The 17,636-nt window shown below is 41.2% G+C and overlaps 1 protein-coding gene across 1 annotated transcript in view; it reads left to right on the forward strand.

Annotated features, from left to right (window-relative positions):
- The first annotated feature begins 541 nt into the window (after positions 1-541).
- LOC124799203 (probable G-protein coupled receptor CG31760) overlaps positions 542-17,636 on the forward strand; it is a 418,997-nt gene continuing 401,902 nt past the window's right edge. Inside the window, exons 1-2 of the mRNA XM_047262738.1 lie at positions 542-546; positions 12,681-12,804. Of these exons, the coding sequence (XP_047118694.1) occupies positions 542-546; positions 12,681-12,804 (129 nt within the window). The remainder of the gene's footprint in view (positions 547-12,680; positions 12,805-17,636) is intronic.

Here is a 17,636-nt window from a genome sequence, read left to right on the forward strand (position 1 = left end):
GAAAGTTTAAAGAAGGGCAGCACGTTTTGTAGGTTCGCGAAATGGGGGAGACAGTGTCACGGGCATGACACACAATTTGGGGTGGTCACAATTAAAATAAAAGCGCTTCTCGCTGCGTCTAAATCTTCTCACAAAATTTCAATCATCAAGTTTATCCTTCGAATGCTAAAATACTTTGCTGACGCAGAGCTACATAGGGAGAAAAGATCATCATAAAAATTAGGGAAATCAGAGCTCGCGCAGAAAGATATATGTGTTCAACATTTGCGCGCGCTGTTCGAGAATCGAATAATAGAAAATTATTGCAACCCTCTGCTAGTTACTTAAGTGCGATTTGCCGGGTATGTGGAACATTCCGACAGTTGTTCCAAGATGTTTGGTAAGTACGTTGAAAAATAGCATTATGTATATCATTTAGAACTGTATTGCAGCATTCAATATAAGATACTAGGAATACCATAATAATATGGAACTTTCTTAGAGAACTCATTCATAATGAGCGAATATATACTAAGAGTAATTACATGTCAGAAAGTGCGATATGAGGTAGGATTCATACATTCGCTAGTATCATAAGGTGATCACTTTGGGAAACTGATACTGTATATAAGGAAGTGTCCTGTAACGTAAAAGATTCTGAACCTAAAACAGGAGGTTCACGTAATGACACAGAGCCACAGCATCTTATGTCGAAAACCATAGAAGTAAACTAAATTGAAGTTACAAGTTGTAATCCTCTGTAAGATCTGTTATTTGTCGTATGATAACTGTGCTACCTGTACTGGATGGACACGTCCGCAGCTAAAGAATACTGTTATTTCGTGACGTTTGAAGTAGGCTGGGGAGCTACGTCCCATATTCACAGTTCACCGAGTCTCTATGTACAACACTCACAACACTACAGTGTAACATAATACAGGCATATGGATCTTACACTAAAGCGCCATAGGAACTGGTATAAGCACGCGTATTCAAATACAGATATACGCAAACAGGGAGAATACGGCGCTGCGGTCGGCAACTCCTATATAATGTAACAAGTGTCTAGCGCAATTGTTAGGTCGGTTACTGCTGCTGCAGTGGCTGGGTATCAAGCTTTAAATGAGTTTGAACGAGGTGTTACAGTTGGCGCACTAGCCATGGGACACAGCATCAAAAAAGGTTCAAACGGCAATAAGCACTATGGAACTTAACACCTGAGGTCATCTGTCCCCTAGACTTAGAACTACTTAAATCTAACTACCCTAAGGACAGCACACACATCCACGCCCGAGGCAGGATTCGAACCTGCGATCGTAGTAGCAGCGCCGTTCCAGTATAAGCGCCTAGAACCCCTCGGCCACAAAGGCCGGCGACACAGCATCTCCGAAGTAGCGATGAAGTGGGGATTTTTCCCCTTACGACTATTTCACGAGTGTACCGTGAATATCAGGAATCCGGTAAAACATCAGATCTCCAACATTGAGGCGATCGGAAAAGATCCTGCAATAACGACAGAAAAAAATCGTTCAGCGTGACAGAAGTGCAATGCTTCCGCAAGATGCTGCAGATTTCAATGCTCGGCCATTCAAGGGGGGTCACACCAACACCGACTCTGGACTGTTGATGACCGAAAACATGTTGCCTCGTCGGAAGAGTCTCGTTGCAAATGGTGAAATTGTGTGGAGTCAATGGACATGTACGGGTATGGAAACAACCTCATGAATCCAAGGACAGCGCATGTCAGCAGGGGACTGTTCAAGCTGGTGGATGTTCTATAACGGCGTGGGGCGTCTGCAGCTGGAGTGATATGGATCTCCTGGTACGTCTAGATACGACTCTGACAGGTTACACGTACGTAAGCATCCTGTGTGATCACCTACATCCATTCATGTCTATTGTGGATTCAGACAGACTTGCTCAAATGACAATCGGACACCCCACACGTCCAAAATTACGACAGAGTGGCTCCTGGGACACTCTTCTGAGTTTAAACACTCCCGCTGGCCATCAGGCTCGTCAGACACGAAAATTAATTAGCATTTCTGGGATGCCTTGCAACGTGATGTTCAGAAGAGGTCTCCACCACTCGTACTCTTATGGAACTATGGACAGCCCTGTAGGATTCATGGTGTCAAGTCCATTCAACACTCCTTCAGGCATTGGTCGAGTTCATGCCATGTCGTGTTGCGGCACTTCTGCGTGCTCGCGGGGGTCCTGCACGATATTAGGCAGGTGTACCAGTTTCTTTGGCCCTTCAGTGTAATATTTAATCACCGTGTGACTAGAACTCACGTATCTGCTTCCCATCTACTTCATGCTGCAACCACCAACTACAATTTAATCCTGTAATTGGTTATTTAATTCTCTTGCAGCGTGGGGGTTCAAATGGTTCAAATGGCTCTGAGCACTATGGGACTCAACTGCTGAGGTCATTAGTCCCCTTGAACTTAGAACTAGGTAAACCTAACCTACCCAAGGACACCACACACATCCATGCCCGAGGCAGGACTCAAACCTGCGACCGTAGCGGTCTTGCGGTTCCAGACTGCAGGCAGCGTGGGGGACACATACACAAATAATTGGTAAATAAATTACATTCATCGATTGCAGTAAGTGGTATATAGAGTTCGAACGAAGCTGCTGCTTAAATTTTTAAATAAATAACATCAGCAAATTGGCCGTTGACTTCCAGCGTCAGAAGTGAAAGAGGTTCGGGGCCTGTGCTGCCCTTGGGGGTAGGGAACTGCATCTAAAAGTTGGAAGAATCGGCAGCGATCAACGGCATGAGGATACATAGAGCAATGCAAACTACTTTGTTAAAGGAGCATCCGGCAGATTGCTGAGAAACAGTTTTGATAAACTCTCCATTGGAGCTCACTCACTGAGCGTCCTTTATGGTCTGAAAATGTTGTATTGAGACACCGAAACTGGCTGATATATAATAAATAACATCTAAAGGACGAGCGGAGGTGTTGTGTTTCATTACATTGGCAAAATATTAAGACTGAGGCTTCTATTCGGATTTCTGGGAGGAGACTGCCAAGGAGGAGGCAACCAAGAGAAAAAGAATGACCAAAGACTGGATAATATTCTGTGAATCGGAGCATGGGAAGTTGTAAGATTGAACGTAACAGTTTAGATAGAACGTCTAAAAGGTGAAATATAAAAGCTCAATGGAGTTTTAATAGGTTCAGTCAACTGTAAAGAGGTAATTTATATTCAAATAAATATGGTGTAATGTCAGTAGCACAAAGAATGCTTTAAACCTTCGAGAAACAGTGGTTTACACCTGACACAACTTTTATTAAGTTTTTTTTTGAAGTACTATTGCCTTTAGCATGAAACCACCGATGCTGTTGCCCAGCAGAGACATCTAGTGGTATACTCAGGTGTTTCTACAAATGTAAAGCATTGTAGTAAGTCACAGCAAAAAACAGTTGGCGAGGAGATTGTGCCACTTGATAGTAGGAGATAATAAAGTGCTTTTCTTTATAGTGGAAGTATTGAGGCATCATTAACAGTGAGAATCAGTATTGTGGCAAAGCAATTTGGCATTTCTTACATCCAACTTAAAATTATAAGTAGTACGAAGAAGGAAGTCAAATCAAACTTTTTCTCTCACAAGTGTTCAATGTGACGACAATTTGCGACACAGCCCAAGCCGATTTCACAGGCGAGCTCTTCCCACACCTCGTTCAGTGCGTCTATAGTGATTTTTGCAACAATTGCTTCAATTCTGTTTCTCAACTCGGGTATATCAGATTTTAGCGGCGGCATATACACGTGATTATTTACGAGCCAGAAAAAGTAAAAATTGCATGGCGTGAAATCGGTTGAACTTGGCGGCCATACGAAACAATCTCTTTCATGCGGCCCCTTACGGTTAGTCCAGCGCTTAGGTACAAAGTCGTTTAGCCAATTGCGTAATGAGTTATGTCAGTGAGGAAGCTCACCGTGTTGCTGCCAGATAAATTTCTTTTATATGAATACTGACGTCAGTTCTTTCAGACATAACGGGAAAAATGACACCACGCGGAATCCACAGGTGTGATAAATTCATGTAAATTGATGGTGGAGGGGAAAAACGAAAGAAACGGGAAGGATATCTGTGTCAGTTGCGTCGGGGATTTGTGAGCGGAATCAGCAGAGACGAGTGAAATTGTGTGCTGGACCGGGATTCGAAACTAGGATTTCCTGCAGACTACACAATTGAGTTCACCACTGTGCCACCCATACAGAGAGTTTGCTGGAACTGCACGAACTGCCCCGACACGCATCTCGGTCGACTCACATTCCACCTAACGCCACGTATCAGCAGTCGACTTCTACAGGGTGTTTCAAAAATGACCGGTATATTTGAAACGGCAATAAAAACTAAACGAGCAGCGATATAAATACACCATTTGTTGCAATATGCTTGGGACAACAGTACATTTTCAGGCAGACAAACTTTCGAAATTACAGTAGTTACAATTTTCAACAACAGATGGAGCTGCGGTCGGGGAAACTCTATAGTACGATATTTTCCACATATCCACCATGCGTAGCAATAATATGGCGTAGTCTCTGAATGAAATTACCCGAAAACTTTGACAACGTGTCTGGCGGAATGGCTTCACATGCAGATGAGATGTACTGCTTCAGCTGTTCAATTGTTTCTGGATTCTGGGGGTACACCTGGTCTTTCAAATGTCCCCACAGAAAGAAGTCACAGGGGTTCATGTCTGGCGAATAGGGAGGCCAATACACGCCGCCTACTGTATGTTTCGGATAGCCCAAAGCAATCACACGATCATCGAAATATTCATTCAGGAAATTAAAGACGTCGGCCGTGCGATGTGGCCGGGCACCATCTTGCATAAACCACGAGGTGTTCGCAGTGTCGTCTAAGGCAGTTTCTACCGCCACAAATTCACGAAGAATCTCCAGATAGCGTGATGCAGTAATCGTTTCGTATCTGAAAAATGGGCCAATGATTCCTTTGGAAGAAATGGCGGCCCAGACCAGTACTTTTTGAGGATGCAGGGACGATGGGACTGCAACATGGGGCTTTTCGGTTCCCCATATGCGCCAGTTCTGTTTATTGACGAAGCCGTCCAGGTAGAAATAAGCTTCGTCAGTAAACCAAATGCTGCCCACATGCATATCGTCGTCATCAATCCTGTGCACTATATCGTTAGCGAATGTCTCTCGTGCAGCAATGGTAGCGGCGCTGAGGGGTTGCCGCGTTTGAATTTTGTATGGATATAGGTGTAAACTCTGGCGCATGAGACGATACGTGGACGTTGGCGTCATTTGGATCGCAGCTGCAACACGGCGAATGGAAACCCGAGGCCGCTGTTGGATCACCTGCTGCACTAGCTGCGCGTTGCCCTCTGTGGTTGCCGTACACGGTCGCCCTACCTTTCCAGCACGTTCATCCGTCACGTTCCCAGTCCGTTGAAATTTTTCAAACAGATCCTTTATTGTATCGCTTTTCGGTCCTTTGGTTACATTAAACCTCCGTTGAAAACTTCGTCTTGTTGCAACTACACTGTGTTGTAAGCGGTGGAATTCCAACACCAGAAAAATCCTCTGTTCTAAGGAATAAACCATGTTGTCTACAGCACACTTGCACGTTGTGAACAGCACACGCTTACAGCAGAATGGCGACGTACAGAATGGCGCACCCACAGACTGAGTTGTCTTCTATATCTTTCACATCACTTGCAGCGCCATCTGTTGTTAAAAATTGTAACTACTGTAATTTCGAAAGTTTGTCCGCCTGAAAATGTACTGTTGTCCCAAGCATATTGCAACAAACGGTGTATTTCTATCACTGCTCGTTTAGTTTTTATTGCCGTTTCAAATATACCGGTCATTTTTGAAACACCCTGTATGTCTTCCAAGCATGCTACTTCGAGAGCCATGCAGGTTTAAATGGTTCAAATGGCTCTGAGCACTATGGGACTTAACATCTGAGGTCATCAGTCCCCTAGATCTCAGAACTACTTAAACCTAACTAACCTAAGGACATCGCACACATCCATGCCCGAGGCAGGAGTCGAACCTGCGACCGTAGCCGTCAGTCACGCAGGTAGTCGAACCTAATTGTGGGGTTTGGTTGTTTGGGGTAAGAGACTAAACAACGAGGTCATTGGTCTTATCGGACTAAGGAAGGACGGGGAAGGAAGTCGACCAGGCCCTTTCAAAGAACGATCCGGGGGCATTTGCCTGAAGTGATTTAGGGAAATCATGGAAAACCTAAATCAGGGCGACCCGACTCTGGACTGAACCGTCGTCCTCCCGGATGCGTGTGCTAACCACTGCTCCACCACGCTCGGTGATCCTAATTCTGAATCCGCAGAGAAGGTGGTGGATTCGTTGCCCATGGAAGCGAATCTATTATGTGAACTCGTGTTAGCTGTTGTTTCGGACATATTAGCTTGTGGGTCGGTCGAGGGGTATTCGGAAGTAGTCCGCTCAACTACGATAAACACTGTGTCCGCAGGGCGCAGCGGTTAAAGCAACTACCAAGTAAGCAGGAGATGCGGGGTTCGAATCCCTTTCGCGCACAGTTTCTCACTCGTCCCCGCTGATTCGCCGATGCATCTGACAACGATCGTTCCTTCCCTTCCCTTCAATTTACAAATTTCTGTGGTCCAGCTTCTAGCAATCGAAGGAATATCTGTAGCTCTGCCACATCAGGATGAGATGCATCATTTATAGTTGCTTCACCGGAAATGAAAAGAACATAAAATTTTCTCCCGTTATGTAGCACACAAAACATTCAGTTTAGTGAGGTCTCGTTGCAACTGTACTACCTCTTCGGGATTTTCTTGCCCTCAGGAGCGCACTTTACATGTATTACTCTTCCACTTAGGTGAAATGTCGATTCATCACTGAAGACGACACAATCCAGTAAATCTTCGTTGCCGTGCAGAAACATTTCGTTTGCAAAGTTGGCAAGTAAACCGTAGAGTGTAGGCTTTAGAACACGGAACAACAGCGAACGACCACAGGGATTTCACTGGCATTGCTAAGTCATGATTAGTTTTTCAAAATGGTTTGTTCGGACTAGACGTGAAAGTCTGTCACTCGTTCAACAAGTTGTTCTGTCACCCTTGAGCGTCCCTTACCCTTCCCTTTGTAAAGACACCGTGTGTCTTCTAACTGATGATACCATCTACGACAGTTAGTATCACTTCAAGGATTACAATGGTAATTGGTAGGGAACTCACTACAACTGCAGATTCAGTCCTTGCAACTGCGAAATACATGAAGTTCTCTGTTCAGTTGTCACCTTCTTGGCTATCTGCGTTTTTTAAGGGCAGACACCAAAAAAGTGCATGGGCTTGTGCACAGATATTGACCTTATTTTTGATGCGTTATACATAATTGTAAGTTGAGTGTAACAGGTACTAAAAGCCTTAAGACCCCGTTAGTAATTTTGATTCACCCAGTGTATCTAAAGTTAGAGTAACGTAAATGATTTTATCTACTGCTTTTATTAGTGGATTGGAAATGGAACTACTGGGAGAGCGTGTGGTTTTGATACAAAACGTATTAAATTTTTGGCCCTAATTTGCTTGTTAATAAGGAATATTGTTATTATTATGAATTCATAGAAGTTTACATATGTTCTACATTCTAGGAAATATACGAATTTTCTTCTCGAAATATATCATAAAATAAGGAGGGCCTAGAAACTGAATATCCTAGTGAGTCTAAAGTGATAACACACTGTTTTTGTCAATTTCTTCTAGTACTCGTTGCTTTGAATGTTAATAAATGTTAATTTTGTGAAAAAATTTAAAATTAATTTTTTTAAATATTGTTGAGTCGCAGAGGGATAAAGGGAGTAGGGTTATTTGTGAACTGTTTAGTGCAGTAAAGAGTGAGCTACTGTGAGAAGTTCAGTGATGGAACTGTTACCTGGTGTCACAGTGAACCAAAGCCGGAAACGATGGTTCAGATATGTATGCAAACGTCGCAAGCGAGGATGAAGAAAAAGAGAAAGTATGTGGGGTAATTCAGTATATAAAACACGATGGAAGTGTAATAATTATGGGAGATAGGAACGTTATTTCAAATGGTTCAAATGGCTCTGAGCACTATGGGACTTAACATCTGAGGTCATCATTCCTCTAGAACTTAGAACTACTTAAACCTAACTAACCTAAGGACATCACACACATACATGCCCGAGGCAGGATTCGAACCTGCGACCGTAGCGGTCGCGCGTTTCCAGACTGAAGCGCCTAGAACCGCTCGGCCACAGCGGCCGGCGAACGTTGTTTGAAGAGAAGGAACAGAAGAAAAGGTTACCGGAGAATATGATCTTGGCTGTACGAATGAGGGAGGAGTAAGCCTAGTTGAGTCCCTTAATAAATTTCAGACGATAATAGCGGGTACATTGTTCACGAATCACAAGACGACAATGTATGCTAGGAAAAGACATGGAGACGTGGGAAGATACCAGCAAAATCACAGACCGATCAGACAAATTCCGAATATACATATTGGATTCTATAGCTTCCTCAAGTGGATATAGAAACCGATCGCAATTTAGTATTGATGAAGAAAGAGCGAAAATTTTCGAGACTCGTCCTCAAGAATCAGTGTGTAAGGGAGCTTAAGTACGGAAGAATGATGAGATCAAATTGAAGCTCGCTAACGATGTGGATACTGTGATAAGGAATATCAGAAAAAGGCTGTTCAAGTGGATATCTTTTTAAAAAATGGGCAATCGCGAATGTTAGACAGACAAACATAGGTACAAGGAATGGTACTCCTATGAAACATTTTCTAACAGAGGAATTGCTTCAGTTCTAGGATCTCTTGGCCAACGTGTTTATGCTAGAAAGCTAACAAAATTGTTTCACCTGATCGGTTAAACATCTTCAGTTTCACATTGGTTTTTATTTCTCCCTATTTTTTCGTTCTACCAATTGTTTTGTTTACGATTTGTTCACTTTTATTTCCATAATTTAAGAGTGGCTTATGGGACTGGCAGCATTCTGGTACCCTCTTTCTCGGATTCTGCAACTATCACGGTGTCTTCTGCAAATCTGATAAGATGTAACCTTTCGCTTTTGGCCTTTAATTACTTTGTCATTTCCTTCACGACATGAACAGATCAATTTTATATGGAGGCTTGGGATATTTATGTGTAGCCCCCTTTCTAAACCTGTTCTCTTCTTTTACCTTATTGATGTTAATTTTTGTCCTTTGGTTCTAACATAGCTAATTAACCATTTCTTAGTTTTACGGTTCATTCACTGTTCCATCGGTTCTTGGTAGAGTATTTTATACACTATGAATGAAACACACACAACAGTGTTGTAATATTCTACACTGTTCATTATTTGCTACACGAACCACTTATCGGCTGTTACCACATCATCATGCACAAACGTAAGTATGTGGTGCTGTCAAATGTTGTTGAATCAAAGATTATAAACTAAGGCATTTACGGAATATCTCTACTCCCAAGGATTAAGTTAGAATTAGTAATAAAACAAGACGGATAATTTCAGTGTAAATACGATGTAAGATAACCTAAGTATGATCAAATATGTGACACATGAAGTAATTAACGATAGACATATTACAACTGTTGTACAAAGATGAAAATAACTTAACAATGAACTGTGATGACATATTCTAAAGATGAGGCTGGACAAAACAGTCTTGTCTTTTCAAAGCTGGAGTGCTGTCTTTACCATTGTGCAGAAGGCGTACACTAGTGTTGTGCACACTAAAAAATGTTTTTACGTTCCTGCGTTTGCTCTTTCTGGCTACATACAATGAGACTATAACAAAGTATGGAAATGTCCAACATTTATTGCATTTTTGAGGTGAAGGGTCAATGGCAGGTGTTGTTTCTACTTTTGGTGCACTATAGATTCCACTAAGGTTGGAGAATAGCCATTGGTTGTGGCTCTTTGTTTGACTACAGTCAAACCAATTTGAAAGTCGTCGTCTTTCATTGGGATGTATATTATGCGATGTTGAGAATTGGCCAGTATTACTATATCTGTGCTGTTAGGGTTCCTATAAACCTTGAGTGCATGAATAGAGTCACTGATGTCTATGAACAGATCTAAATAATTCATGGAGTTATTCAACGACGATAGAGTAATACCGGCAGCTATCAAGTGGTACTGCAAACGCCAAAAAGAAATATACGAAACAGAAGCACAGCGTTTGTGTACAGAACTGAGTAGACATGTCATGTAGACAGCTGTACGTCAGAAAAATGATGAAAAAATCCATCTCTCAACTTTTCTTAACCGTATGATGAACGTTAAAATTCAGCAATATGTACACATGTCAACGACAAAAGAAGGCCTTTTCACTGTACAAATACAGCAATATCAGACGAATGCGAATCTCTGTAATCGTGAAAGGATGTAAATTACGAGAACTGTTACCAGTTTCAATATCCTTCACATAAATAGGTAGAAATCAATATCCTAACTAGCCTACTATTTACATGTGAACTGTGACCGTTGCCACGAAAATACATTCACAAGTCAGACGGTCTGTGCACGTATAAGAGATAGCACATTCCAAGGATAGCAGCTGTAAGCTTCAAATCATAGAAAGCTATAGGTTGATGACAGGCACAAAAATATTTTGAGAATCATACAACTGTTTTCACTTGAATGTACTATTTTGTGAGAAATACACGGACAGTCTCACTTGTGAATTTGTTTTCGTGCCAAAGGCGTAAGTTGACAAGCAAGTGGTCTGTTGGAACATTGATTAGTAGCGATTTTCGTGAAGGATATTAACAGTGGAGCTGGTCACCTAATTTACATTATTTCACGATATGCTGAGCTTCGCATATGTTTGAAGTTATTGTATTTTTCCAGTGAAAATGCTTGTTAGTGACAATGACACGTATAAATGTTAGAGGATTGTAAAGTTTGGCATATAGTGAAGCCAAATGTAAGTGATGGACTATTTTCACCATTATACTCTCTGGATGACATGTTTCCGTAATTCTGTTTATACACTTGTAGCTCCATTTTTGTATATCTTTAGCTTTTGCAGTAGTGTTTGATAAAGGCTCAAAGACCGAAATTTGAATTGTGAAATGTATAGCCAATTTCTACAGTTAAAGGCGAATGCCATATCAGTCAATTAAATAAGTGTATTGTACTTGGAAAGAATTCGTGTAATGCTTGCCTTCATTTTCCACAGAAACCTTGTAGTTTTAGCTTCGTGCATTTTTGCAATATTAGAATTAATAGAATTATATACTGTTTTAATATTTAGTGCAGCTGCTTTTAAAGAGCATGTCTCCGACAGAAGAGCTCAAATATCCATTACGTACGGTCACACATTGTAGAAGAACGTTGCATCGAAAACGAACACCATCTTCTGCTGAACAAATCTATGGTCGCTGGACTTGGTTGTTTGCATACACCATTTTGCAGATAGAGAAAACTTTCTTGTAATGGCCAGAGACTTGCAGACAACCTTTTCAATCGCGACGAGAGCCTGTGATCTAGGGAGTTTATGGAAACCTTTCACCTCAGAAGGATTTCTGGGCAGAGTCTTTAAAGTCTGGCGCTCTGCTACCTACACTCATCACCACTTTCCTCGAAATGGTTTTAGATTTTCTATCGTCGAATAGCTCTTAGTTTCTTTTATGCTTGGGGCATTGCGATGATTTATCTTTGAACCGTGTCAGTTTTGTCTGTCATTAACACGTTGGGACAAGCATGTGATCTAAGTAGCAAGCGCACCGATCTCCTTGGTGTAGCTACCAGTCATCTGGTTTCGGTGTCGTGAATGTACGATAAATGATGGATTATATTGTCACATTGTTCTCTGAAAATAAGGTCATTATGACATTGTCACTGTTAAACGAATAAGTTTTCTAATATATTCAAGCCTATGTTAGCTCTATGATATAACTGTCTTTTACCGTACTCTGAATATCCTCATACACAGTGCGCCCCGATTCCTTTAGCACTCTTTGTGTGAATTTCCAAACTGCAACGCATTCTCGTGGCAAGTTACTGCGTTACGATCCTCGAAGTTGCAAGAACAGCCGTATAGAAAGTCAAAGCGCTAGTTCTGCTGCAGCTTGCATCCTGGCCAAGGATTCAACAGTACTTATCTGACACTCGTCAGAAAATGGCACTGGAGCAGTGACGCAATATCATGTTTGTTGACTCCTCCAGCGTTTGTGGCCTACAATCCACCGAACTCGACCCGAATACCGGGAAGGAGGTTCCTGGTTGCTCCTCCATGACGACACCCCAGTCCACAAAGCGAAGGTTGTGCACGAGTGTTCGCCCAGCAAATGGATAACAGTCCTGCATCACCCACCATATTCACCAGATTTGGCCGCAGCCGACTTTTGGCTTATCGTCAAACTGAAAGTTGTCAATGAAAAGACACCGCTATGAAGCAATTAAGAGCATCCAAAAAGCTGCACTGCAGTATTAAAGGCAACTCCGGAAATGACCACAGGAACTGTTGTAAAACATAAAACGAATTCAGCGATGTTTTAATTCAGAGGAAGAGTGTTTTGAACATAACCAATGACTTTTATGGCTCATAGCCACAGTCCTAACGGAACTGTGTCACGCTATATGATAGGACCTGTACCACTGCTGCTACCCGGAAATATCACCCTGTTGTTACTGTGGGACCGATACCTGTAGCCTGTTGATGAGACGCCGCTCTGTGTGTTGCAGGGGCACCAGCGGTATCGATATCGACCTGAGGCGAGTCGACATCGACCAGTGCCCTCTTCCGCCTGGCAGCACTCAGCTCAACATCTTCGCCGCGTCTGACAAGTGCAAGGAACGAACCACTCAGGTACGAAGCTATTCTCTTTGCTTTTGTTGTTTTGCTGCTGACCGGGTTTCAAAAAATGTCCGTGGTTTGAGAGTATTATGGCTGTCGATTTTTTAAATTAGAGACCAAATGGCATACTTTGTCAACATTTTCTTGAGGCCTCTTCCAGCCTATCTTGGAACGAATGCTGACGCCACTGCCAAGGCGGTTCCACCACGACTCCCCATTTAGTTACTTGGCAACGCAGTGGGGCAAACTTGTTTGTTTATCTCGTTTCCCTGTTGGGAGTAACTCGTCTACACGTTTTTCATGTTTCCAGGTTTTTGTCTCATTGTATAAAAAAAAAAGGCAATTGAGAGTGTGTATTTAATCTTAACCTGCAACAGGAATCCAAATGTTTAACATTGTGTCACGACAGTAACAATGCACTCGATTATTACGAAGTATGTGCCAGAGAATTTTACATAGTAAAGCTATTTATACTGCTGCATCAGCACACATAAGGGATTTTTTAAAACTAAAGGTGGGAATAAGATTTATCTGAAGTGTGCTGCTAAAGAGGCGACACTTCCACATCACATTAATAAATTGCAATACATCAAACTGCATCTCTCAACTGATCAAATAGTTATACTATCAAAACGTTTCGTATTCTCGATCGAAAACGATGGCATTTATTGTTAACGTTATATTGCATTGTATATTTGACAATGTGTTACGTTCTTTGGAAAACATTAATTTTGTAACAGTAACGATTCATAGTCAAATAGAAATGAAAAGTAACTTGTTCTGATTCTTGTAAGATATTTTGACTGAGTATCAGGGGAAATTGTGCAAATTTTTACTCAGCATCTTTAGCTGCTTGTGAGAAGAACACAAACGTGAAGAAAACTTGGTTTATTATACTTATGACAATACTAATGTGTAGGAAAATAGGAATGAAAAAATATTCAGAAAAGTTCAATCTGATTTAGAGGGGACCTATGAACTGGCCGTGCAGCCCACATTGTACACTATTTAGTACAAACTCAAAACAGTTGCTAGATTCTTTCCCCCTGATTGGTTGTTATAGTTATAAAAAATTATGAATGTTTTTATATACAGGGTGTAAATTTTAAGTTGACAAAAGTAAGGTTCACACGAAAAAATGTGTAGAATCCAAAGATGATTATTTTAGAGTGTGACATCTGCTTGTGCTAAAATTAGCCCGCCACACCAGCCCGTAGGGGCTGGGGTGGGAGGCAACTTTAAAATTCCAAATGGGAACCAACATTTTCTATTGCAGAATAAGATTCTACATTAAAAACTACGTACATTTTGTATTAAACATTTGTATTGATTCTTGGTACTTGGCGCTGTAATTCAAGACAATAGATTTTCTCACTTTTGCGTCTTTTGCTTTGTTTACTCTGTTTGTTAATTATTTCACTCGTTAGTAAGTAGGAGTTTTGGTTGGTTAGCTAGTCAGATGATTTGTTTCATATTTGAAAGTTGTCTGGCCTCGTGACCACGAAACAAACAAAACTTATCCGAATCTGCGGAAAAAAATAATATTTTGGTCAACATTTGTAAAATTCTAATTCCTCTCTCTTAAACCCCAGCCTGAGGGGAGAGAGGGAGAATTTTAGTTTTAGCGAATCAAAATTTACGAAGTAAATAAGTATTTTTATTTATCCGTAACCATTTTCCACGTAAAAATGAGAACAGGCATTTTCCTGAATTACAGCGCCAACTACCAAGAATCAAAAGAAATATTTAAGACAAATTGTACGTTGTTTCTTACGTAGAATCTTATGCTGCAATAAAAAATTGGTGTTCCCATTTGAAATTGTAAAGTTGCCTCCCGCCCCATCCCCAGGGGGCTGGGTAGTGGGCTGATTTTAGAACCAGTAGATGTCCTTCTCGAAAATAATCAGCTTTCGATTCTACACATTTTTTCGTGTGGAGCTTATTTTTCGAGTTATTCTGGTTTGTTAACTTATAATTTACACCCTGTATATGCAGTTACAATGACGAAACTTAATGAATTCTGTGAATTTGTGGAAACGGGTTGTAAAAAAGCAGTACCTCACTGCAGTACAATGTTTCATAGGTCGTTACCTGAAATACAAGTATTGGTTTCCATTCTGGATGGCCTAAAATCGTACTTTTTAACATGTGAGAAATAACAAAAAATATTATTCAGGAGAGATAGACGAGAAACTCCGAGCTATTGAGAATATCTAAAGGACGTGTATTTCACGCGCGAAATGGGGTTTTTTAAAAAACCTCGTTCGAATAGCTGTCGAGTATTATTGGACTTAGGCCAAAAACAGTTATTGAAAAAAAAAGACTGAACGAAGAAATGCACGTCTGTTTAGTCAGATCACGATCACGCCACCGCACTTATCGGCCACACGAGTGCGGCAGTTTGTAAAGGGCTTGCCCTGGTCTGCAGGGGGGATGAAATTAACATGCTGTTGGCATCCGAATTAGTTTTCTGCTCACTCCAAGTCGTGGAAAGCTTCGGCTTTTTAACCATTAGCGGATGAGAAGGGTGCATGATTGGTTAGGAGACTGAAGCAGACGCGTGAGCCGAGAGCTGCCTTCACTGAAGCTTTATCAGTGCGGGGGCACAGGTTGAACTGGTAAAGGCACTGACCAGAGATTACTAGTATCTATATACAATTATACAATGATATGCCTGGGAAAGAATGCATGACTACTATCGGATTTTTTACTATACAGTAACTACAAGCAAATCAATAGGCCTAAACGCATATTTTTCTTGTTTTCTTCTGCGTTAGGCTATATGGAGAAATTTCATCTTAAAAATCAATACACTTTTTTTTTGTTTTAGATTGTATTAAAAATTGTCAGGGTATCGGCGTCGTCGCTGTTAACTGCTCACTTCAAAACTATCTAGATGAATTGTTTTTTTCCAATGTCAATGAAATTTTAATAGGTTACAGGCACACGTATTGGTAGTGCGAATCTCAACTTACGGAATTTTCAATCAGCCACAAAACACTTCTTACGAATTTTCCAAAGTTACATTCTCTGAGCGCAAGATAAACATAGGACAGAAAGGGTTGGTTCGTTTCAAATGTCTCTTTGGTAGTAGTAGCGTGCAGTGTGATATGGGTTTGATAAAGAATGGTGCTTGAGACTGGTTCTGTGCGTGGTGGACCCCCCGATTTACAACGTGCGTATCTGTGAAAATAAATGCGCCGTTGTCACCGAGTCCCGGGCTATTGGAAAAATATTTGCCTGTGACTGGCAAAGTAGCGCCTGATTCCCCCACGGCAGCTATTGTTATTTCCACGGTCCATCACCCATAAACCAGTCTTACGTATCACTCGTTATAAAATTCTTATCACACTGTCCGATCAAATAGATTGTAGCTCCTTACAGTTACAAAAGATACCCTCACAACAATGCCACGCTTTCTCTTTCATGCTTATCCTTGGCTGAGAAAAATTTACATCAGAAAAATCATAACAACTGGAGAACTTTATTACCAACGAGTGTGCCAATAGCATATTACAATTTCATTAACATTAGACACATAAATTTCAAGCTACATAGATTTGATGTGAACAGTTTGTAGCGAAGACACCGAAAATCGAACAATCCTTACTACAATGTAAAATGAAATGTGTATATTTAACTTTAAAACCAAATTGGTGGGCCGGCCGAAGTGGCCGTGCGGTTAAAGGCGCTGCAGTCTGGAACCGCAAGACCGCTACGGTCGGAGGTTCGAATCCTGCCTCGGGCATGGATGTTTGTGATGTCCTTAGGTTAGTTAGGTTTCACTAGTTCTAAGTTCTAGGGGACTAATGACCTCAGCAGTTGAGTCCCATAGTGCTCAGAACCATTTGAACCATTTGAACCACCAAATTGGTGGATATACTGCAACGCACAGTGAAACAGTGAAAATATTATTGTACCTCATTTTGCGGTAGGCCTATTGATTCACTAATAATCAAAGCTTAAGCGGGAGTCCCCATAATAAATACAAACCATTGTACATCCCATAATGTAGGATAGAGATTATTGAACCCAAGGAATCACGAACGATGTGACAAGGTGGCGGTTGCTAAAATTTCTTAACACATCTCATTTTTGGTGTTCGGTAGAGGTGCGATCAGTGGCGACTCGTGCAAAAGTTCACCAATGTGCTATGATGTGGTGACTGCGACGTAACGCACCCTTTCGCACATCGACGGTGGTTCTGCAACATAAATTGTCCACCTACCTCGATACTGCTGCAGATCTGCACACGTAACTCCTGACTGCAGCTACTTAACAGATCTCGGAAAAGCAAATAAACTGAGATAACATAACTACAAGTCGGAGGCCGCTATAAGTACAAAAAGCTGAAAACAGCCTTGTGAACTCTACAGAATAAATCGGAAATGGCTTGCTGTTCAAAATTCTAAGTTCAACGGTAATTTTAAACTTGCATTAGGATTTTTTTATCGCTATTAAGCAAGATCATCAGCCCACATGTGTTCAAATCATGAAAGTTCCTGTTCACAGTCCTCGTCACACTCAAACAGCCAGAACTTTTCCTATCCAATTCGGCAATCATTTAGGAGAGTAAGACAGTCAATAAACTGCTATTTACTTTTGCACTCGGCATTCAGTGGTTGTCTTTAAATAAATATTTTTTTTGCTCGCCATAAATACTCAGTAAAAAAAAATTACTTAGTACTGCCACGCATTTAGTTCAAAGTTTACACACGTGATTTCCTCCAGAACAAAATATCTCTCGACTCTTACAATTTCACAAATAGTTAATGGTAAACACCAGCAACCTTCATCACTGTACCGAAACACGGAAGTCACAAAATCACTTCATTTTACACATA

The sequence above is a fragment of the Schistocerca piceifrons genome, chromosome 5 (genome assembly GCF_021461385.2).
Source record: "Schistocerca piceifrons isolate TAMUIC-IGC-003096 chromosome 5, iqSchPice1.1, whole genome shotgun sequence".
Taxonomy (NCBI): Eukaryota; Metazoa; Arthropoda; class Insecta; order Orthoptera; family Acrididae; genus Schistocerca; species Schistocerca piceifrons.